Below are 25,538 nucleotides of genomic sequence, written 5' to 3'. Positions count from 1 at the left end.
CTGCTAAAAAATTACAGCATTGGTCATTTATTCAAGTTTATGTTTGGTAGCAAAGACAGAAGATGTGTGTTCCATCTCCTACATTCCTCCAGGTCTGATGGTTTCCATGAGACACTGTCACACACTTCTCCCCTCTCACCTCAGGGGGCTGTCACTGCATATCTCAACACTCAGAGGAGGTGTTCTTTAAATTCCTGTGCAGCTCTCACCATCTGTCCAGCTCTGCCTGCTGGCAATCGGAGTCTGCCTGGTGGTCTGTTCCTCCAACAGCCAGCAGAACTTGTTTGAATTTGACTTTTCACTTTAATCCTCCACATCTTCATTAGTCAGTTGACGGTGTATGGGCTTTACAGATTGGCTCATCTTTTCATTTGTTTTTGTTTTTTTGAATGTGCAAAATCCAAGCTGAATGCTGGTGCTCTGAAGTTTAATTATCATTTCTTGATTTTATTTGTTCACTCATTTTTAAATAACTTACTTAGAGGTGTATAGTTTGCAACTAATTAAAAGAAAATTACACTTTTTTTCCTTTACTTTTTATAAGTGTAACCACAGTAAACAGTTTCTTCTTGCAAATCTTGTTAAAAATCCGTAGAGCTAAAAATAACACCTGTGTTCAGGTAAGAGCATATATACTTTATTTTCAATCCTCTATCTCAACTCCTTCTGTGCTCTTCTGTGCATTAAGCATGGCCTTTTCCATGAGGTGTGGCCGGACAGTCAAAATCTAGCAAGCATGCAACTTTACTCTACTGACTATGCTTCTATATTATTCCCCCTTCCCTCCTTTTCTTACTTAATATTTCCCCTACTCAATGACTTTTCTAATCAAATGCGCTCCCCTATTAGAGATAACATGACCTTTTGTGTGTTGGCAGTTTCCTGTGTGACCTTTAAAAGTGAGACAGACTGAGAACAGCTGTGAATCGAGTGGAACATAATGTGGGGCCAAAGTGGACTTGATCACGGAGTTCAGCCAGAGAGGGCCTTTAAAACTATTTGTCCTCAACTGGAAAATGAGAAAATTAGTCACCTTTACATATGTGCATATGTAGCCGAGCTTACAAGGACTCCTCTCACCTCATCCCTTGTTCTTTTCGCTAGAACAGGCCCTCCAGATCACGTCTTGTTTCACGAGTAATCTGTCACTTTCACTCTTCCGTGGTGTTCCCTCTCATCACATTCTTTGCCGCTCATTGGTTTTGGACTCCTGCCTCTATTTTCTCTCTCCAGCTCCATGACCCATTCAATTCATCTCTCTCTTTTGAGATTCCCATTACCAGAGTTAAGTTTGAGAGTTTTTTCCCCCATTGAAACTAAAGTGGCGAATAAGTAGTCATATATACAGTACATTCATTTTCAACCCTCATCTTAGGCAAATATCAGAGTCCACCTTATTTGTAGCACAGCAGTGAAATTAGCTTGGACTCGTTTACCTCCATGTTTCCTTTTGTTACTTTTCCTTTGAGTATTAAATATAAATTGTTTTTATCCCCTCTATACACCTTACTCACCAGTGAGTGATAATTATACTGAAAGTAATTTAAGAGTAAGCATATCTCTAATATGCTAGGCTTGCTTTATGATTGCAGTTAGTGCTCACTGGCTGGTCATTAGAGAAAGATGCAGCTTTTTACCATATATATGGGCATTGTATCAGCACTATGCAGTCTAATCCTTTCTTTGCCTCTTTCAGACTCGTCCTTCTTCTGTGTGTGGTTGTTCAAGCATGCACTCATGTTATTTCCATAAGAACAACAGTATCCCCCTTTGGCTTTAACTCTATTTGTGAAACAAATAACTTTTCCATTATCCAGATTCCCCACGCTATGCAGGTAGCTTGGCTTTTCACCTATGTGAATTATACACACACACTGGTGAACACACACATACATGCAAAAAGATACGCAGTCGAACTCATCACTGTGCATGATAAAATAATTCTTGTTATTGTTTGATGGCATGTCCATTTACACATTTCTGCTTTCACATCTTTGTCCACAGCCACATCCTTCAGATCCTACTGTGGGACTGTGAGGCACTCCCAGACCAGCCTTATATTGTGAACCACAGTGAGACAAGGAACAAAGCGGGGCAGCTAAGCTGGTGGGCCTAGATAACGTTACTGGACAAATGAAGGTGTTTTTTTAAGCCTTTTATTTACTGGTGGAAGTTTCACTGTTAGTTCATTGGAAGAAACCCCCTGAGCTGCGGTCGGGGTTAAGTGGCTTGCTCAAGGGCACCTCAGTGGTGGTAACAGGGGCGGGCCAAGCTCCATTTAAGTTCCCCCACCCAGATTTATCCTCCAGGTTCTTGGAGGCAGAAACCGTCAAGTCACAAGCCCGCTTTTCTAACCTTCTGGCCACCACTGCCCTTTTCTGATTCATATACCAAATAGTTCTAATTTCGATTGATGACCCTATCCTGCACTAATTAGCGGACACTGAGTGTTCCACTTGAACGCAACATGCATTGTGAATAGGAGGGCGTCCATTGATCTGTACACACACTCAACAACCTGTTAATTACTGCAAAGTAACCTCACAAATATATTATTATAAAATATCCATATGCACAGAAAGCTTCTCAAAAGCAATTATTATAAGAAATATAAATATATATTAACATTTATTCAAGTTGGTGTGTATTTATTTGTAAAGGCGTTTTACATTTGTTCAAATTGGTTTACATGTATCTGGGTTAGATGAATGCATTGGTGAAAAAAAAAATTCACAAGTTGTCATGCCGTCTGTTGATCCTGTTTTTTATTTTTTTCATGAAAATGCATTTGTCACCACGACTGGGACTAATTTCTCTTCATGTAGAAACTTGTCCGCTGATTATGCTACTTGCCAGTATGTCACAGGACCCAGTAATCTAGTATCCTAACAATCTGTATCCAAGTATAGGCAATCAAGGCATATGCAATTATTTGTGCCTGATTTTCTTTTGTGTGTGTGTGTGTGTGTGTGTGTGTGTGTGTGTGTGTGTGTGTGTGTACTGTATATGCTCACATGAACACATAGGACACAAAAGAAAAAGCGGAACAATATTTCCCAATTGGGTGCTACAACATATCATTTTCATTTTGATTGTTCTAGTTTCTCCGGAGTGATGTGTTTGTCTTGGTGGGAATGATAGTGCAGTGCAGTGGAAAAGTACAGAATCGTAATGATATCCTACAGGAGAAGTTCCAGCCGTGCAGCGATAATCATTTCTACAGGATTAAGTCCTGACCCACATCAGCCCAGCATATTAGCATTCTGAGAGAGTACTGCAGCAAGATTCCACACAGACTAAATGCCTGCAGTTAATAGGATGGGAAAGAGGAAGAAAATAGGAGTGGGGGACTGAATACTGTGGGAAAGAAAGTCAGCTTTTAGTGTGCGTCATGACTAGCATGTTTGTTGTATGTGTGTTTTCCGAGGTGCTTTTTAAGATGAGCCCTCCTGTCAGCTTGCGTTTGGAGCTTCATGCCATCGGATTCATTTGCATCTTAACTCCTGCATTAAACACGAGAGGTATCTGTGACATTTCCTGCTCCACAGTGACATTGGGTGGCTGACATGGAACTTTAGAGAATTTTTATTTGAATTTCATTGATGTTTTTTTCTGCTTGAAACCTTTGTCTTTTAAATGTAGATGGCCCTAACGCCAGTTTGAGGACCAATCCATGTTTTTCTTTTTAAAGGTCAATCAAAGAATCAAAAAATACAAACAAGCAGAGGTTTAATGTTCTCAATCTCAACTTCGCAAAACAGTAATGCCTCGAAACATTTTTATCTAACCAAGCTCCTGCTTCATGGCACTTTTCACCTGTTTCTACTGTCACCCTTTGATCTTTGATATAGCTCCACGCTAATAGTAGTATATAGTTCCTCTAGTTGTCATTTGTGTGATAGAAGATTTGATAGCACAGCATTTTGTAGTAATTGCAAAGTTTAGTAAACAGCTTTTTAGTGGGCCTCTGTCTGGAATCTTCCACTCAGATTTACATTTGTGGTGGGTGTGAGCTATCAGCAAATGGTTTCTTAGAAATAACGAAAACACTGAACCACTGGCCCACTGAAAGCGATTAAGGGGAAGTAATTTTTTTTTTCACCCAGGGTTTAATAGCTTTGCTATCATTTATTTTGGTTATGAGGACATATAACTGCTTTCCTAACGTTTCAGATATGGGACTAAAACCAAGAGCAACTCCACAACAACATCCACAGGGGTAATCAGCATGAGATTCTGTTTAAGGAAAATATAAAGCAGACTAGCCACAGGAAAACTCTGCATTGCACTGTTTCATCCATTCTTGCACGCTGTCCCCCTCCTGGGTCGCCATGAGTGAACAGTATCCACCAATTAATTTTCCCCTAAATCTCTAAATCACAGTTTGTCAATTAAACAAATATATGCTAGGAAGGTTGTACCTCTTCAGGACTCTATAAACTCCACTCTCACCACTCTTTTATAAAATTGCACACAGCTCATAGACACTCAACCGGAAATGAAGGGTCCAGAGAAATCATTGCTTTGCTTTAAAGGCTCATAAGACAAAAAGTGGCCCGTCATTGGCCCATGATTGGCCCCTTCTTCTTCTGCTCCTACTCCTAACCTCATCTCAGGGCCCTCTCACAGGGCATGAATAGAAGTGGGCCCGTATAAACAGTCTGTAACTGGGCTGATGTGAGCAGGTGGGCAGGTGGGTTGGGAGGTTAGGGCATGGCAGGAACACAGGTAACTGTAAGTATTTGGGAGTGACATGCTCTGAAATGACAGGAGAGTAGTACATGATTAAGCCCCATGTTAAAAAAAACAACAACTTTAAAGCAGAAATAAACCTGTTTAGAGCCTGGTACCAAAAACAGCTCTGGCTAATTTAATTTTCATGACTGCCCAGGGGGGACTTCTAGCAGTGTCAAAATTATAAATATGTGTACTCTTTGCAACAGCGGTGTGGTATTATCATTATCTCATGGCGGATGATTCAGTGTAATCTAAATTCAGTTAAACAGGTAAATAGGTAAATCAAATTGACGTGTATTAAGTGCAGTTTCCCACAGAATCGGATCCTATTTGTGTTCGTATCTGACCATCTTAAGACCAGTAGCCCTGGTCTGAGTAGTTTGGGCAGTGAAAACTGCAACTTGAGAGACTCTGGATCCTGTACTTCCCCGACTCAGGTTAGACCCAGCACTGCTGCTGCCGCCAAGCCTGCTGTGAACCCCAGTGCTGGGAAACATCCACTAAGTAACTCCATTTCCAGGCTGCCGCCATTTACTTTCCTCCCCAGCAAAGGAGTCTAGCTAGTTTCCTGGCCTAGCTTCTTAGCTTTGCTAGCTTGGAGCCAGGCTTTCATTTCATTCGGCCCACTTCGGCACCACCATGCTCCACCTTGGCTCCACCATGCTCCACATCATTTTTGGATTAGAGAGGAGCAGGCGGCGTCATGACTCTGGGAGCAACCCACTATGGGCCTCATTTTGGATCTTCAGCGACCTATGGGTGACGACACAGAGAATATGTCCATGTTTAATACACTCTAGACTAGGGATTGGCTGACTTTTTTTTCAGTGTTTCATATGGAAGGGAGCCTTGTCAAACAGACATCTCCTGTACCACTCATTAACTGCAGGTTGGTATAATCTAGATGTTTCCTTTCTGGCTCGGCCTTAATTTTTTTTATCTTCCTCTGTGTAAACAAATCTGTGTGTGCTCATTAAAACTGTAGGTACCGTAGACCATTCAAAGTAGATCTGCAATGCAGTGTCAAACTTTCAATATAAGTCAGAGGAATTCTCATTTGTAAATCACAAACTGTTTACTGTAAGGACACACCTATCTCAAGTTCTAGTTACTGCCTCAGAACCTTGTCTCTATTTTTCCCCTAGTGAAAAATGCAAATTACATAGTTCTATACAGCAAAACTCCCAAGGGAGTTATTAGGACATTGCAGCTGATTAAAGTTTAACCGAAAAGCCTTCTGAAATTATTGGATGAGGATTCTTCTTAATATTAGTTTAATAGCTTTTGTGAAGCCATGTTGGCAGGATTGTCTGCGGACTGAGGTCCTCGCTTTAATACATTCTTTTTTTATGTCTGTTAAGGAGAGATGCGAGATATAATGAACAAATTATTCCCTCTGCCTTTTTCATGTAGAAGAGTAATAATTATGGTGTTTGTCTACAATAAAAAAAGTTTACTTTCTTGTTGAAACATATCTAATAAACTTGTAACAAATTACCACAGTGCAGCCAGTTAGGGACAGTTTTCTTCAGTGCCAGTTGGTGTTCACATAGTATGTTTTTATTTGTCAGCATACAGGGGTAGTAATTAAATGAAATATAAGACGAATTGTCTTTCTCCTCTCAAACCAATCAGGTCATGGCTAAAGTCATTGCTCATGTCCTAGCCTTCATCATGTTTTCAATTAGCTTTTGTGCTGACTGTGAAAACAAGCAACTGAGACCTGCTGCTAGATATCAGACTGTAGAATTTCTCTATTGTTAGCTTTGTTTGCTCTCCCAGCTCAACATTGGTGGATATCTTAATTTACAATAAAATACATCTACATCCTGACTGTAGTCATATACAGGCTGGTTTTACGGAAAAAGGAATCCACCAGTATTTACTTTTGCGAGGCCTCATTCATTATGAGAAAGTATTGATATAATTAAACCTACTCTACTATAACTGACCTGTGTGATTGAAGAGATTTTTTATTGCTTCGACGTGTGTTTACCTTGGAAGAACAGAGGTTGGGGAGACAGGGAATTTAACAAGCAGTTAGTAGGCGAGGTTTGAAGAGAGTTTCCTATCAGATTTGTTTATAATTGCTGATTCATCTGGGCCTCAGGGTCACTGAAAGTTGAGACGTTTTATAATCTCAGCCCACGAACGCCACACTGCAACACAAGCATGCGCTCACACATTCAAATGGCCCGGTGTGTGTGTGTGTGTGTGTGTGTGTGTGTGTGTGTGTGTGTGTGTGTGTGTGTGTGTGTGTGTGTGTGCGCGTGTGCGTGTGTGTGTGTGTGTGTGTGTGTGTGTGTGTGTGTGTGTGTGTTTGTGTGTGTGTGTGTGTGTGTGTGTGAGTGTGCAAGCGAGCGAGAGAGAGAGAGAGAGAGAGAGAGAGAGAGAGAGAGAGAGAGAGTGTCAACGATCCCCCAGCTGAACTCACTTCGAGACAAATTTGTAAAGGACATAATTGTTCAAATGTGACCTGAGCATATATTGTATTATGCATATTTAGGCAGACACACACAGCACTGATTGCTGCTTGTGTATATTTCTGAGTGACACTCTATGCCACTTGTCTCTGAAATGAATTACCACGCTGCCTCTCTGGTAATACCTGTCTCTTTATGAAATCAATTAGAGTCCACCATACGGCTCAGCTTCTGTTGTCACACAGAGAATAATCACTCACACTCTCTCTGAGCCCAACAGATATATTTATAAATATAGTAAATTCACTTTGAACCAGTTGGTTCACTCATTCAACCCTTTGAATGCAACCTGTTGACTTAATTTCTGTCAAGAATCATCCAAAGAAACTCAGTCATAATTCAAGCCATCGTGTAAACACACATACAAATATCCCACATATACTGCTGAAATCAGCACACTTACTCCATCCAATATCTCAAACTTTTTACGCCGTGTACCGCCTCAGAAAATATGAGGTTCTCCAAGTACCACCACTATGACCACTATGATAGTAGGCCTACCCTATTCAGCTACGGACAGTTCACAAAGGAGGTAGGTCTATTCCTAATCTGAAGATTATTTATTGTACTGCCACACTGTACAAAGGGGTGGCACTGCATGGACTCTTCCACACAACTCTCATACACAGTAAGGACAAGCTCCTTATCAAGTACTGTGGAGATGTTTACTTGCGTTGCTCAAGTAGCCGCTAGTGCTTGCTCTCAGTTGATTGTTGTCCACTTCACTTTTCAACAGGGCTACTTGAAATACCCTCCTCCCGATCTGCACTTGATTGCCGTGTCTTTAACCCATTTATTTTGCCTCCACTTACTGTCATGGATGTATGTGCGTTGCTTCGGTCATGAGCGAGACCGTGTAACAGGCTGATATCCAAACAAAAATATGACAGGAAGGGCAAGAGTTATTTAAAATTGAATTTGTTCTCATAGTTTATGTATTTTCATTTGAAATATTATAATATTTCAATATAATTTTATATATTTACATGTTGATATCATTATGGTTATTTTAAATAATTTATTACATTAGTTTTTAAAATGTTGGAGATTCCTCCACGTACCATCGGTGGTAAACGTACCACAGTTTGAGAAGCCGTGCCATAGACGATAAAGTTTCATGAATCCACTTAGAAACTTACTTACTTACTTGACTGAACTGTCAAATTTAGACATTTTATTTAGCATCGATCCAGGTTATTGTCGTCTCAACTATACAGCGTGACTTTCCGTGGTGCAAATTAAATTATTGATAACCCTACAAACTGAATGGTTGAACTCATCATAAACAAATGTTATCTTACATGTTCGAAAAGGAGTAGAAGGAAGCAAACACATTAAATGCTTGCCCTTCTTAGATACTCATGTAAATTATATCTTTTTACATTCATTCATTCATTCATTCATCTTCAACCGCTTGTCCCTGTCGGGTCGCAGGGGGCGGGAGCCGATCCCAGCTGACATCGGGCGTGAGGCGGGGTACACCCTGGACAGGACGCTAGGCTATCGCAGGGCACATAGAGACGAACAGAGACAGACAACCATTCACACCTAAGGGCAATTTTAGAGTAATCAATTAACCTAACACATGCATACATAAATATATACACGTACAAAAATATACATACTTACATACTGTATAAACACATATATGATGTACATAGACACATATACCACCCTGTGTCATAAACTAAACTTAATTGTCATCACAGCCCTTATTCTTATACCTATGGGATATATTTATTTATGCTTTGCTTTGAGATCTACATCCAAATCATTTGACAATTTTTATTTTTTAGTTCTTCTCAAATTAAAGCTACTCTCCCTGTCAGTTTTTGTATGTTACCTGGCAGTAAATTATTTCTGCCTTTATATATTATTTGTGCTGAGTTCTACTAAATCCAACTTCAAGGCATTTGACTTTAGAAACAGAGAATCACGCACCACACAATCCTGCATTATTAAGTATCCTTATGGCTTTTGTTGCAATATGCATAATGAGTGTAGGGTGCTTTTGTAAGTGTTACCCCATACCTCACATGGTAATTTAAATATGGCAATACAAGTGAACAATAAAGAATGTACAGCACCTGGTTCTTCCCATGACTGCAACATCCCCCACCAGCTTTTCTCACACATACAGTAAATCAGATCAGAGTTTGTGGTTAATTATTACAACTAGAATTTTTTTCCATATACTCTTTCTACATCAACACCATCTATCGTCACTTGTACCTGAGTGCTTATTGATTACCTTAAGAGCTGCTGCAAATTTGCCCAGAACTAAAAATATTAGTGTCATCCACAAATAAAACTATATTTTAATATTTTTGATACTGTTTCGGATCTAATATATAGCAATAACCAAACCTGTTGATTTATCTTCACCTATCTACCATTCGATATCAAATTTAAATAAGAAAATTAAAAAACAGAAGTGAATGTCCAGATCTTCTCTATCCCTTCATATAGAGATATTTGGAATCTGTTTCAAAGCTTCAAACATACAGGCAGAATAAAACAACGATATATAGCGTTCCAAGCTAAGATATTTAATGAATCTGCCATATGCCTGTAACTAAAATGAGTAACAACAAACAGCCTGGTATTCAAAGGGTTGAAAAAATGTGTCTTTGAAATAAAGCTAATAATGCGTAACACCCAAGTCATCAATTAAGAATGTGTTAATTACGCTCAAGGTGAGAGACAATTAAACACAGTTTTTAGGCTCGATGTAATGTTTGTGTATGTCACAAGCTGTGTACGCACAGTGTAGAATTTACACGGTTTGAAATACACAGTTGTGTATGCATAAACAGAATGGATAGAAAATACTGATTGGTTGGGTCAACCAGTTGGTTTAACCTTAGTCAAACACTATTCTGTTTGCATGCATGTATTCTCTCTCTCTCACACACACACACAATCTTAATTTGCTGGTGGTGTTTTCTCTGCTCATGGATAAACTAGGAAGGCAGAGTTAATTTTTTCTGTTACTATAGAAACCAGATCCCAGTTATACTCCTTTAAAGTAACGATCGTCACAGACCAAAGGAGGAAAGGGAAAATAGGACATGATGTATTGCCATTCGACATTTTCAAAATAGGTTTTGATCATCAAGCGGATGTGATATCATTACAGTAACAGTGCAGCAGAACTTAAGGTTATTTCCAAAGTGACAGAAAAAAAACGAGCGATGAGTCATCACTGTAAGGATTTGTGCAGTCATTGCATCTTATTTAATCTCTTCTGGAGACAAGGGGGCACTGATTGATGCTGAGTTCCCCCCCTGGCATGATGGAGCATATATATTCTGTAGGTAAACGCGTGCACGCTCACACATGCAAAATACACACACAAATCAAACACAGCCTGCTTCTCACAGGAAATCATTGCAGTAATTAAGGCCCTAGCGTGCTCCCTCGTTGCCACACTGATTGGCTGAAAGTCATCCTGAGAACCAGCGCCGCACAGTTCCCACAGGTATTTTTGCCAGAGTGAAATCATCCCAGCACTTTGCAAGTACCAGGGGACATCATCAGCCTGTGTTAGTGTGTAAACATTTTTGTTTTCCCAAGTGCCCCTGTCCCAGTGTCTCCAGCCCACTCGGCACAAGTCATTTGTCAGCCTTGATTTAGATTTATCAACACATAGGCCTCCTGTGGCTGGAGCTCAATCTGTACTCCCACTCAAAAGTCCTGAATTCACCAAACATGCTCTTGTTGCATTGGGTAAGGAGGGGGGGAGGATTTGATGGAAGGGAGCCAAAAATTAACAACAATGGAGAATGAGATGACAAGGAGCGAGGGTAAGAGAGAGAGAGAGTCTTTTCAAGGTGGGAATGTGGCGCAGTCTTTCTGTCATTTTGTAATTTGGCTCAATATCCCATCCACTAACATGGAGCTGCCGAGGTTTGGAAATGTTTTGGCTTCACTTTTGGGGAGCCGTCATATCTTCCATCTTTATATATAGTCTATGGTAGAAACAGAGTTTTCAGAGGTAGTAACAGAGCCAAATCATCATCCTCTGTGTAAAAGGGACTACATGCAAACACACACTAAACACAGACATTTTGTGTTACATGTAATGCTGGCATGCTATCTAAAATCGCACGCTGGTGCAGCATTTTTCCGGCGTTGTTGGTTCAGTATAACAGGCAAAGAGGCTGTGACAGCTCTTCTGTACAGCAAAAATTGCAAGATCTTTGTGCAAAAGGGCTAGAGAAAAATATAACTGGGCGGAGGGGGAAGAAAGGCTTGTCACTCTAGGCCTCAATTGAAAGTGGCTGAAGTGGTGTGTTGAGATTTAAAGGGTCAGGCTCCAAAACCAGAGGGTGAGAGCGAGGACAGAGTGCTGCAGGTGCGATAAGAAGTAACGGTGTGAGGGGTGAAGAGGGGTGGGCACCCCTTTGTGTGTGTAGAGGGATGTGCTGCAAAGGAAAAAGAAGGAGAAGGCAGGTGATGAGGGGGAAAAAATAGACCAAGGGGGGTTTGTGGTGATGTTCGGAAGATAAGCCAATGCTTTGGTTGGAGGAAATAGAAAAAGGTTAGCTGCAAAGTGGAGGGGCGACATATCTGCAGGATAAAGAGGGTATACAGAGGGTCTGTGTGTCTTCAGGAAGTGAAGATGTGGGATCTCTTGCATGGAGAAATGAGATGAAAGAGAAATAGTAAATTAATTTCCTAGATCTGCTATTCTCAAGGCCGGGTGTGAGCGTAAAGCCAGCGGTATGTATAAAGCTCCAGAGGGTGTACTCACAAAATCACAAATGGCATGAGCAAGTCTTGTCGCTATTAAACTGCAAATTAGTATAATGTACCTTCATGTTTTTAAATTAGGCATGAATATTTTGTGCTTTCAATTGGTTTGAATGCACCATATTTCTCCCTAAATGTTTCACGTTGTTATGGATCGTGGGGCGGGCCAAAATAAACCTTAGGTATTTGTTTTATAAGTGCGATTGTTAATCATTTCTACCTCACAGTTATTCGTATGTATGCTTTATTTAAGCTGTACTAATTACAGCCGGAGCACACATGAATGAAAAATGATTCTCCACATTAACATTCACGCCTGAGCTTCCCTCTGCACTCTGCAGTTGTTTCACTGCTGACACAATTTTAAAATACTGCTTCTTATTGATACTGTAAATCACTGAAGGGCTCAGAACTGAAATAGATCTCTGACCTTCTGCAACAACAGCTCTTGTTCTGTCCTCACTACGCATGCAGTTGCACGTATGCAGGGAGCATAACAACACTTCCAATATAAGGTGAGAACAGAAGATGGCCTTGGAAATATTGAGTGAGAAACTGTGGAACTGTGAAAACATTACTGACCAGCAAATTCAATGATGAGTGACTAATAACTGATTTAATTGGTCACAAGACTCTCAAAACTAACTGGAAAATTGGCTACACTGTCATGGCAGGAAGACGTGAAAAAACAACTGCAAGTCCCCTTAATAAATACAACATGGTGATGCATGTAGCCAACATACTTATAGATAAGCTCATAATAAAAAACATAACAGTTAATCGAACAGTAAATGAACACAGAGCTCCAAATTATGTTACGTGCACAGTAACAACCAGTGGAAGCTAAAGATCCAATAATAAACAGTTTTGATTTTGCTTCCTCTGACTGGCTTAATCTCCATAGCAACAGAGGCTGAGGCTCAGGGGCAAAAACAATGACTTCTCAGAAAGAAAGTTAAGATATTTAAAACTGCCAACTTCAATTAACCTGTGGATTCTTTCATGTATCATTTTAGGTTATCCTGTTTCTTCAATGAAGATATCATTAAAAGTACAAACTGAAATGGAAACTGTTGTTTTAAACAGCCTAATCTCATCACAGAAAAGCAAATCTAACATCTCAACATGTACATAATGCTCAGTTAAACTGCAGTTGCTACTAGCAACAGAATTTTCCACTGAAAATAGCAGTTCATTAGAAATAAGTAATGAAAAATAAAAGAAATTCAGTTCTTCAGCTTCGATGTATTTATATCATTTAATTTATTCAGTAGTTTTAGTCTCAAAGTCTTATGTAAGTCACTATTAATTGCCTTCTTTTTTAGTCTATGGACCGCAGCAGATGTTGTTCAGGTGCCTTTATACATTACACCATATCCTAACAGCGAGGAATGTATGTGGGCGTTGGCGACAAAATCAGTTTGATTGCATTGTTTTGCTTTGGAACTGGCTGCGAGCGACGCAGTGTCATTTTGAGGTAAACTTTTGTTGAATGCCCCAGTTCTACTACTACTAATTCCTGTCACTCACGTTGAAAGCACCACAATAAACGACTAACGTCTGATTTCTGATGCCTCCTGATTTCACTACAAAAGCCTGAATAAATGGGTTGTTGAAGCTAAACAGGGCCACATAGGGTAAAACCAGTGGAGTCTCTGAGGTACAGTAATGTGTGTGGCAGGACGGAGCTTTGGGTATGTGAAGTGACGGTGCCAGGATTTAGCTGGTGTACGTATGTGAAATTCAGTTGTTTTCCTGGTGCATATTTTACAGCCTGTTCCACACAGTCAGTGCATATTTAACGGAGTGGATGCTCGCTTGCTATTAGGACATGGTTTTAGCCTCCTCAGCAGTGGTTATTAAGGAGAAGGGACTCATCATTCACTTTGCCTGACCAGATTTTCCATCCAATTTGGCCTCTATCTGACTGGTTCATCAGTCACAAGCCTCTGCATTCCAAACCATCTACTATAATAGCAGTATCTACTCATTTGGCCAAAATGTAGCATTTAGAATGAAGTTTGCAAACAAAAGCTAAATCTGCAGAGGGTTGTACCAAAAAAAACCTGAATGTCGTACACATTCGCAAAAAAAATCCAGTATGCATCGGACCAGTCTACCTCACCTACTGTGTCCCACAATGAAAAGTGCTAGAAAGGTCACCATTTGATTACTTCCGCTTTTTAAAATAAAATATGGAGGGGTGAGGGATTAGAGGGCCTTTCTGTTGACAGAAGTAAAATGACACAAGTATGTAAACAGGGTCCACTGTTATATGTGGGCTAACAGTGGATGGTCTGGGTTAGTGTGCCCTGATCTTGGTTAGTGAAGTCTGGTTTTGATTAAGTTTGGCCTCAGTTGGTATTCTGGTCAGTGGGTCAGTGCCTGCAGCCAGGCGTGTCTTGGGCCGTTCGTTAAAGTGATGTTCCTCGTCAAGTGTTCAAATCACACCATTTAATTGGCCTCCAGCCCCCTGGACAGGAGCCAATTACAGCGCCCTCCCTCTTATGCTTTTTCTTTGAGCCTCAGTGTTCTTACTGTTCTTTTTTTCGATCCACCTCTCCCTTTGATTTCCCCTTACGTTGTCATTTTTGTCATCACTGGTGTTATGCACATTTTCATTTACAATTGTTTTTGGTCAGTGGGTATTTTGCCCTTGCTTTCATAAGCCACTTGAAATGCAGTTTTTGGAAAGGATGACTCATCGAGGGAAAATTGCATTCTCTTTGGTCTCATTTTGACCCTAAAAGGAGATTTCACATGAGCCCAGGGGTGAAGAAAGTGTTCCCCAAACCTCCTGATGTAAAATGGCATAAAAGAAAGACATGGAGCCTGCAGCAATGAAGAGACGTGTGCAGTAATGTTTTGTCAGAGAAAAAGACAGAGCATTATCTTAATGTCTGAATTACAGAAGGTTAGAAAGTTAAACAGCTGGAGTTGGTTGAGGAATGTTATCTCTACTACGTTGGTGCACAGTCTCATATTATCATGGGATCTGGACATGGCCAAGCATGATTAGGAGGCACTTGATGGTACATTGATCCCTCAATCAGTATGAAATTGCTAGAACGATAAAGGAGTGTTTATTTAGTTCATCATCACATCATCGCATAATCCCACACAGTGCCTCTCGTGGTATAATGGGCCTCTGTCTTCCACTGCCTCGGACAGAGCACCTATTATGTCATCAAAAAGGGACGATTAGCCGAGGAAAGGGGAGATGAAAGCAAGGGCACCAACTACCTGTTCACAAAGGCTTTAATTTTTACCGGTAATTAAAGGCTGACATTTCCCTGATGGATCATCAGGGGCCACAGAACAAACGGGGAGAAGGAGCGACAAAGAGGAAGAGAAACAGGATTCCCCTCTGTTAAAAGCTCTCAGGCTTGTAATGGTAATTAAGGGCTTGTCTCTGGAGGGGGGACGATATTAGAACAGGAGAGGCTGAAGTGGTGGAGGGGTGGGCCCCCAACTCTTTCATGTTCTCTTTGCCCTTACTCATTCCTCCACAGATTCAGCCCAAATCCGCTCTTTTCACTGTACTTCTCACCCTTCCGATTCCCCCACCTCGCAGCGACCTGCACTTCTCCGCAATGCAGAGCAAAAAGTAATCAGTTCAGCCTATCGTCGTTGTTCCACATCAGCTCACTGCTATGCCATGAACAAGAAGGCCACATTTTTAGATGCATAAAAGCTTCCTAAAAAACAAGCATTTTCTACAAGTATGCACCCAGAATTTAGTTTTGGCCCTCCTCCAATTAGAGTCGACTTTGATCGCTGCTTGCCAACGGCACAAAGCCACAGAGGTCCTAATGTGGCACAGTACCTGTCTTCGTTGTATTTTCTGGTTCTGACGGAGCCCGCAGTGCCACTCCTACCCGGCACAGTAGGAGTTGTCATGGTAACCTGCAGGCAGCTATAGAAAAGGGAACGTTGACAGACAGATTTGGACTTTTCTGAGCTCAACACCCCACTCCTGATACAATCAGAAAAGAATAAATACACATGCAGGGTTTCCCCCAACTGAGAGGGATGAGTCTGGACGGGGACTGGAATGAGAATTACAAGGAACCTCTAGGGGTTGTTGTTGGTGCTGACTAGCTGTCATTCACCGTCTTTTCTGAAAGATTGTTGTGGTTTGTTTTTTTTTATCACCTTCTGCCCCCCTACCCCCCCCAAACTCATCTCACTCTCTTATCTTTCCCTAGAGCCTGTGCATATTGTGAAAGTGGGCTACTGTATGATTGTGGGGTGAACCGAGGCTGCATGTAGTTTACATATGAGCATACAGAAAATGTACGTGTTACCATATGCAACATGCACTCTAGATTTTCTTCACTGCCACATTCCATAGTGATCCGTCCTATTTTTAAACCACGCAGATGGTTGATGATGCCCGTGCCTTTGCTACATTGAGCAGACGCAAACACATGCACACATAGCAGTAATTTATTAAAAACAATCTCAAATATACCACAAAGAAGATATAAAAGTTTGAAACGCATTCTAATTTAGTATTTCAAAGCCACATGTGTCTTTTTATTGCTGGTCTTGTTCCCTCTCTTATCCTTCCTGTTTGCAGAAAAAGGATTACACAGTACTATGTTCACTTTTTCATGCTTGTTTCACACCTTGTGGGGGAAGAATCATGACTGACAGAGCTTGTATCAGATTCTCCTGCAGAGATATCCACAGGAAATGTTCACAAACCCGAGCCCCCCCCCCCCCCCCCCCTCTCTCTCTATCGCTCTCTCTCTCTATCGCTCTCTTTCACTCTTTCAGACACACATATACAGAGTACACACACACACACATACACAAGCTCTCTCTGCTTGGCTATTTTAATTAATGCTTAAAATACCCAAACTCTGTCAAAAGCAGGGCTGTAGAATAATGCTGTTTTGCATAAAAGCAGATTGTTCACCTCAAATAAAGGATTATATGGCATAATATGGAATGATAAGTTCTCTCATTCTTCTCCTCTCCTCTTGTCATGTGTTGCTATTTAAAGAATGTGAGGTTTTCATCCGAATTACATCAATATGTTACTGCCAGCGTAATTCCATTGCTTATGCTTGTACCGTCTTGGTTTCCCAACCAAGCCTCAACCAAAGCAATAAGGACGCCAAGTAACAGGCTGCCATTAAGTAGTAGTGTCAAGAATGTCTGTAATAAAGGAGAGAAATTTACAATCTGAGGTTTATTTTGTTCACATTTTAATGTAATGGCTCAATTGCAACAACCAGCGCAAAGTGGTTTGTGTTGCAGGAGAAAACAGGCTCACACAATAGAGAGAGGGAAACAGAGCGACTGTTTTTCCCGTCCAGTTTTTTCAACGAGATTATATATTTATATTGCACTTTGACTCTCAACATCTCCTGGCTTTTATGATGGTAACAAAATATTGAGTTTGTCTGAGAAAGTGTGCTTATTTTCTAACAACTTGGTTGTAGCACACCCAACTTATCATTGTAGCAGGTTGGGGTGGCAGTAGCTCAGTCCATAGGTGACTTGGCTGGGAACCGTAGGGTCGCTGGTTCATGTCCCTGTGTGGACCATGTGTGGAGCGTGGACTGGTGGCTGGAGAGTTTCCAGTTCATCTCCTGGGCACTGCTGAGGTGCTGTTGAGCAAGGCACCAAACCCCCAACTGCTCGGGGCACTGGTCACTGGCAGCCCCCTCGCTCTAACATCTCTCCTTAATTGCATGTATAGGTCCTGTCTGTGCATGTGTGTATTTCGGGCCTGTGTGTGTAACATGATTAATAATAAGAGTGAAAAAATTCAATTTCCCCGTGCGGGATAAATAAAGTAATTCTTCTTCTTCTAAAATGAAATTAAGAAGCAAATATGTTGTGTGTGATGAGAATGTCCAAAATAAGTGACATTATAATGAAGCTGAATAGGTTGGGGTTTTTTTCAACAAAATCCTAACACTTTAACTTCATTTACAGTAGATGGAACTTCAAACCCACTGTGCATCCTTCCCACCTGCACAGGGCAAGAAAATCCAAACAAATGTACAAAGTGCACTTCAGGGTGAAGAAAACGCCAACACGTGGTAACTCTTCTTGTGTCAGACTTCGACCTGCTTTGAACACTAAAAGAACATTGGGTTGTGATGAAGACCAGAGTGTGTTATGAAACATCAAACACACTCTGAGTATGACTTATTCAAAAAGCACTCCAGATTGTTGCTTATCCTACAAATAAAATATGGCGGTGGTTGTCAAACCCAAAGAAACGCACAATCCAACTGTGCTCCGAGCAGTGACATGTAAAAGACAACGGGCCTATTCAGGGGATTCTAGGAGAAAGAGATGAGACAGAAAAGACAGAAATGACATTGATGTGCATGTGTGTGCCTGTTCCTTTATAATCATGTTTGGATGCGCATGGTTTTATTGTTTTATTTTTTTTTCTGCCTGTCTGTTCATTCATCTGCCATTCTGCCGGCGTATCTGTCAATCTCACTGTGTTCGTGCGTCTGCAGAGTGTTTTCTGTGCAAGGTTTGTTTTCTTCTCCTCTGGCTTGGAAAGTATTTCTTTGTCTGAATCAGACTGCCAGCTCTGTGAGACCTAATTATCCCAAATACTGTGAAATCAGCTAAACACGCATCAAGGGTTGATGCAAATCAAATTCATGACCCTCTGCACCACATGTCATTTTATAGTCTCTCTGCTAAGCTTTCACCGTTCTTGGTCTTCTAACATAGTTTTTTGCATTTGTTAATGTGTTCAGTCATTCATCTAGCTGTACAATAAAGAGAACCAATGTACGTATTTTGTCTTATGGTCTGTTACGGTTCATTTGAAAGGGATGTTTTTCCGTTTATATTTTTATTTGGCATGAATAAGTGCATTGGTATTCAAAACTGTGCTTGCCAATAAAAAACTGAACAGCTCATCATTTTAAAGAGTCATTTCAGTCTTGTCTAATTATTCTGGTCAAAAGTCTGGAGTACCTTTGGCCACATCTGACTGGTTCGAACCTGATTTCGGTGTCTCTTTAAAGAAATAGTTTGACATGTTTTGCCGAAGCGAATAAGAGTTAGATGAGAAGATGGATACCACTCTCATGCTTATACGCAAAATCAGAAGCTACAGCCAGCAGCTGGGTAGCTTAGCTTAGCAAAAAAATATATAAATAGCTTGGCCAGTCAGACCAGTGAGAGGAAGTCAGCAGTACAGAGGCTAGATTACAATAGGGATGGGACTTTGGCACTCATTAAAACTTCACCTCCTCTGCACGTCCAGTTATAATTAGGTTCAAGAGGTATCCTTTCAAATTATACTGTCGTCCACTAAGTATTCATCATGTAGCTTGTGGTGGACCAGAGTCATAATCAGTCTGTGTGGAAGTCAGTAAGACTCTTTAGAGATGCTGTGCAGAAATAAAAGAAAGGGTGGATCTTAAATCTCATTTCCATCAGGCTCTGTGTCCAACTCTCAGCCAGGGGGAGGATGTCAATCACTCAGATTACGTGGATTTGTTCCACTCCCACACATACGTGAAGGCAGAAGTGACACACAAAGACTTGGACAAATAAAGAAACACACACTCATGAAAACACTTAATCATGCTCTTGTGCTGTACAAGGCACACCGTCAGTCAGCGGGGGATATTTCTCACATCAAATCTTGCCAAGTCTTGTAACAGCACATTTATGTGTAAACTTTTTTTTTGAAATGACATTTGAATTTTTAGTCTTAACCAAAAAATAATGGTAGCACATTCATCCACGGGGGGACAAGGAAGTACCTATTGGATGGAAATGTAAACCAACATCGCTGGCAGTCGGTGAAATCTCATTTTGCCAAGGCTTGTTTTGTTAACAGTGTATTAAAGGCATGTTGTGTCCACATTTGTTTGCTTTCTATTGTGAGTAAGGCTGTCACAATATACCTTTTTATCACAGGATTATCATAATGAAAAAAAAACATTATGATAATATCACAACAAAATTTAAATGATATCCTTTGAAACTCAAACACTTGTTTGTAGAGATTTAAATATTTAATACCAATTAACCAATGATGTGCTTCAAAATTATTACTTTTGTGAAAATGTATTAGAAATATAAATGTAAACTGAATATTGTTGAACTTTTTGCCCTAACACTTCTAATAAAATAAAAAATAAAAATAGCCTATTAATACACTGCTTAGCAGGGTGAATTACTTTTGCAGTGGTCTTCCACCAGTGGATCCTCTAACTGTAGCTTTGTAACAGGGTTACATTTTGCTGTTTTTTTGTTTTTAACTGAGTGAAACTAGTCTGATACGGACTACAGATGGTTGGTTCGTTATGTTCTTGGAGGTGAATAAAATATCCCCATTGTTGTAGAATATCTGAGAAAACAGTATTACATTTTCACAATGCTAATCTCTGAAAAGGACTCACTCTAATGTGAACCTACTGCTGGAACAAATCTTTCAGTTCTTGTTTTTTTCATAATGTTCTCTTAACAGCCTCTCTGAAGGCCAAGGTCGTGATTAAATGCTCTCTGGCTTTCCTCACCATCTGTGATGCTTTTTCTGAAATGTACTGTACTTTTATTTTAAAATGAACCAGTAGGCTTTTAAATACCCAAGTTTTTAGACATGTCTTTGTTGTTATGGCACCCCAGGTGGTCATGGATGAACCCTTAAGTCCTCCACGAACACAATCTGCCGTAAAAGAAAAAGAAAAATAGGCATGTGGATGAAATAGATGTGGCAAACGCTGCTCTGAAGCAGCTGCAAATTAATGAGAAAATAAAACTAGTCTGAGGGCCACTGTTACAAAAACTATATTAATCTGAGATTTTGAGAATTAAATCATAATAGAATAGTTGCTTCAAGTCATATTATTATGTTTTTATATTTGACATAGTCACCAGTTTATTAATTCATTCATTCATCTTCAACCGCTTGTCCCTGTCGGGGTCGCGGGGGGCTGGAGCCGATCCCAGCTGACATCGGGCGTGAGACGGGGTACACCCTGGACAGGACGCCAGTCTATCACAGGGCACATAGAGACAAACAGACACAGACAACCATTCAGACGTACGGGCAATTTAGAGTCATCAATTAACCTAACATTAATAAAGTTATTTACACCATTAATTGGTGAATAAAAAACACTCAAATACAGATCTCCTGCTTAATATGTTTTCCCTGCCCTGTGAGGAAATCTGTGATTACAGTCTACCTGGTCTGGGTCTGTCTGTACCACTTCACCCATTTAGAAACAATTCACCCACAAGATTGGATAAAGTCAACAACACTTTTGTGAGTTAACAGGGGTTACAAACTGCCCTGCAATAATAATGGAGCATAATAATAATAATAATAATGATACTACTGCGTTGTTTGACAGCAGGAGAGAACAGATATAAAAAGCTGCTCCTCCTCCCCTTTAACTTGACAGTGTGCAAATTATTCACCTCATTGTTCCAGTCCTGGTTAATAGTCTTCCCGCCATCTGCTCAAATTTCAACCAGCTTGACATCATAGTAGTTTGCTGGCTCAGAGACTAAGGACAAAGCCATGCCAAATATTAATCATGGCTAATATTTGTCTTTTTCAATAGCATTGCAAACAGTCGCTCAGTTGCTCTTCAGCCTGTCGATTTAAATGGCAGTGGTCACATGCCGTATAATGTTATGTCAAATTGCAGTCAATAGTGTTATTTCAACTGTACACTGGAATATTCGGGTAATAAATGAAGCGCTTTAGAGGGAGGGAGGCGAAGGTACATTTAACGTGGGTGAGGGATGTGACGTGACTATAGATATATGGATAGAGTAACAGAGCTGTAAATAGTGTCGCAGTCAGCCTTGCTGCTATTTTGGCATATTTATCAAAACGTAAACTCAGTATAAAAGACATGTCTGTAAAACTGTTGAATGGCTGACATGGCCTTTGTTTTGTGAACAGTCAATCGAAAAACTTTTTTTATCAGAGCCTAGAAAGCTAGTAGTGTGACATCATCTCAGCAGGCAGGGTAAAAGAAAGAGACACTTATTTATGTGATATGGGCACTGTTCGAACAATGTATAGTCACCATATTACAACACAATGATTAGCTATTATACTGCATCCATTATATGGTTATAATGCAAGTGTAACATTGGCCACTGGCATTTATAGTGGTAGAAAAAGCAACCAAGGTTATCACCACAACAGAGTTTCAAACTCTGATACAATACATACATAAAAAACTTTTTGTTGTAAAAAAAAAAAAAAAAAGAAGTCCTTGACACACGAAATAGGAATAGGATTTTATTATTATCCTTATTAACAAGAAAGAAAAAATCGCTGAACACATACCAACATTTTGTTTCATTTGTGTAGCCATGGGTTTAAAATCTGATTGTAGAAGCTTTGGTACTTTTGAAACACTTGGTATATAAAAAGAATCAAAGTATCCATACTTTTGACAACCTTAAAAAGTAACAAAAGTAGCTGTGAGGTAGTTTTAGGGAGTGCTGCATTTGGATTAGAATAAAACAGCATGAGGCCTTCAACAATTTCCTGTGATTCCTAGGGAGCTCAGCGGAGACTTCCTCTCCAGGCAGCGGCTGCCGGCAGCATGACATTCCTAGTTTGCAATTGATCTATGGGATAAACTAACAGCATGAGGGAGACTTATAAACAGAGGAAAAGGGAAATGCTGAATCAGTCTCACACATAGAGACAAGCAGTCGTACAATATGTACTCTGCACAGTATGGTTACTTTGCACGTTCGCAACACAAATGATCAAGTGCGACTATACAGTTGTACGAGTACACCGCTGCACCAAGTCTAGTGCATGTGTGTGTGATCAGACGCAGAAGGTTCCTATTTTGTAGGTACAGCATGTAGCCTTTGTAGAGCCCGGCTGTGCACAAATACCAAGCTGAGAGTGGCTGTTGAACTTTGGAAATGTCAGCCACAGCTCCTCACAAGCAGTACTATCAGTTCATTCCTGGGTGTCCTCCTATCCTCCTATTCTGCTCGCCTTAAAACTTTCCTTTCCCTGAGAGTGACCTACTGAAATCTTTTGAAGCTGTGTCTGGGTTGTGGGCAGGGGGAGCATACAGGATACATGCTCTGAGTTCAAACACAAACTGTCTGAGACATGTTCATGTCTAGGCCATTTGAGAAAAAGGTGTAGAGTGGTTAGTGTGGGAAGGGGCTCCGAGATCATTGTCACATGTTAAATGTAATGCAATCCAACAGAACTTAAGCATTGTCATTTTTGAGGCTGTAGTTATGTTCTATAGTTCGCCTTCCTTTCCCTGCATTAGAGTGTTGGGAGCTGTCCATGGTGCTGCCATATGCTAAGCAGGATACATGCCCAATACCAGTACAGTTTACATTGCACTCCTGCTCATTAATCCTGCTGTGAAACAGGGGAAAGCATCTCCTTCACCCGCACCCCTGCAATGCCTTTCTCCCAGTGCTTCCCAAATCACATGCCTGGGAGCCTGACACAGCACTGGCTCTCCCAAGAGGAGAGTGTCCTACACCATGCAGCTTACAGGACGTGCTGCATGATGAGCCTCCCTCATCTGTGTGTTGTTTACATGTTGCTGTGTGGTTCCCCGAGAGGCAGCAGCATGCGATTGCTGCACCCCAGGCCTTTTGAGAAATGTCACTTCAGAGGAATGCAAAATAAACACGTGCTAATATATGCCAACACTGCTCTCTCTTTATGCTCACCAGCCTAATGCATGCATAGTTCATGGACACTAAAGGTTTTGCCTGAATGGGGAAGGGGGCCTCTTTATGACAAGCTCACACCAGTGCTACATATAACATCATATTTTTCACCTTTTACCACTAGCTCATCAGTAATTTTCATCAGTGTTTTCTCAGATGCCACCGGGTTTAAAGACAAGCTTTTCCGTAACCGGTGCATGAAGTATCACCTTTTCAGTTCACGGAACAAAGACCCTGCTGGCTCCTTAGTGACAATCACTTCTTCTTCCACATATACGCTATACTCTCAGCAAAAAGCAGTTGTTGACTCCTGACCTTCCATCATACCCAGCTGCAGCTCTAAATGAAATAATGTTGTTGTCAGCCTCCTCTCACTTGGTTATGCCTTCTTTTCTCTCATGGACACGCATTCTCCAGGGGGGGTTTGGGAAGCTCTTGAGTGCCCTCATGTGTTCATTACTGTTTACTTTCAGATCAGTATACTATACGTGTGTGTGCTATTGGCATGAGCAAATCAAAACATTTTCCTGGCTTGTCCCTTTGGGTCTGTCTTAAAGGAAAGACTGTCTGTATTAATGACAGCTGTACATCCCCCAAGGTTTGTTGAGGGTCTTTGTCATGCAACCACCTTCCAAGTGTGTGTGTGTGTGTGTGTGTGTGTGTGTGTGTGTGTGTGTGTGTGTGTGTGTGTGTGTGTGTGTGTGTGTGTGTGTGTGTGTGTGTGTGTGTGTGTGTGTGTGTGTGTGTGTGTGTGTGTGTGTGTGTGTGCGTGCACACGTGTGTGCACACCAGCAAAATTACTTTCTGTTAATGTGACAGACTTTTGAAGACGCAGATATGATATGGTACAATCTTTTTTGGGCCACTCAAATGAAATGCACACCTCCAACATGCCAGTAAGACAATCAAGCATTACAGCATGTCAACTCCTGTCTTTGCAGGAACTGCGTTGAACCTGACTTGCCGGGCGTTTTTCGGCTACAGCGGTGACGTCAGCCCACTCATCTACTGGATGAAGGGAGAGAAGTTTATAGAGGACTTGGATGAGGAGAGAATCCAGGAAAGCGACATCAAGTAAGAAACACTGCTGGAATTGATTTTACAGGACACTAATGAGAAATGAATAGCATACTTAGATAGATTCACTGGAAAATATTAAAGGACGATACCAATGGCTTTTCATGTTTTAGCCCATTAACTCCAAATTGCATACACTAAACTAACCATTTTCCGGAGATTTATTTGCTGCCTTCTAAGCAGCTGCTGGTTTCCATTTATTTTGTTATAGTATGAACACCATGCAGAGGCTCACAGCTTTAAATCATTATTCATTTATTTTGTCATCTTTATCTTTGTTTAATTTACATGATGGTGCCGTGGAAATGTAGAAGCAAGCAGGTGGAAACTGGATAACTCATAATATGCTACATTGTGCACAGTAACTGCATACATCACATACATAGCAAGTTAATCATGTATATACAGTGTATCACAATATCCATACAGGTGAAGCGAGAAATAACTATTAACTCCATTATTAAGTGCTTTTGAGAACATTGTTGCGACAATATGGCTGTATACTGTATTATCCCAACATGGTACTATATTTGTGCCTGTATATTGTATTGTGCAGCAGTTTCATATTGATTATTTGTCCCATGCCTTATTGCATTTACCAGCTATGCTGTCGAAAAGTCGACCCACGAGGCACAAAAACAGCAAGCCTGTACATCGAGAAAAAAAAAATGATGTTTTCTTATTTCTTCTATTAAAAAGTTTGTTGTTCTGCAACTGAACTATGTGACCTTATGACTATCTAAAGCAAGCCAGTTTCAAGTCTTTGCAAAATGTTTTCATACTGAAATGTTCTGAAAC

The 25,538-nt window shown here is 40.6% G+C and overlaps 1 protein-coding gene across 1 annotated transcript in view; it reads left to right on the top strand.

The window, feature by feature from the left end:
• Positions 1-25,538, top strand: part of il1rapl1a (interleukin 1 receptor accessory protein-like 1a) — a gene marked incomplete at both ends in the record, with an annotated part of 138,352 nt that overhangs the window by 99,744 nt on the left and 13,070 nt on the right. Inside the window, one exon of the mRNA XM_083921167.1 lies at positions 24,605-24,737. Coding sequence (XP_083777293.1) covers positions 24,605-24,737 — 133 coding nt within the window. The remainder of the gene's footprint in view (positions 1-24,604; positions 24,738-25,538) is intronic.

The sequence above is a fragment of the Echiichthys vipera genome (assembly GCF_963691815.1).
Source record: "Echiichthys vipera genome assembly, chromosome: 10".
NCBI lineage: Eukaryota > Metazoa > Chordata > Actinopteri > Perciformes > Trachinidae > Echiichthys > Echiichthys vipera.
This window is presented reverse-complemented; position numbering and strand designations above follow the sequence as displayed.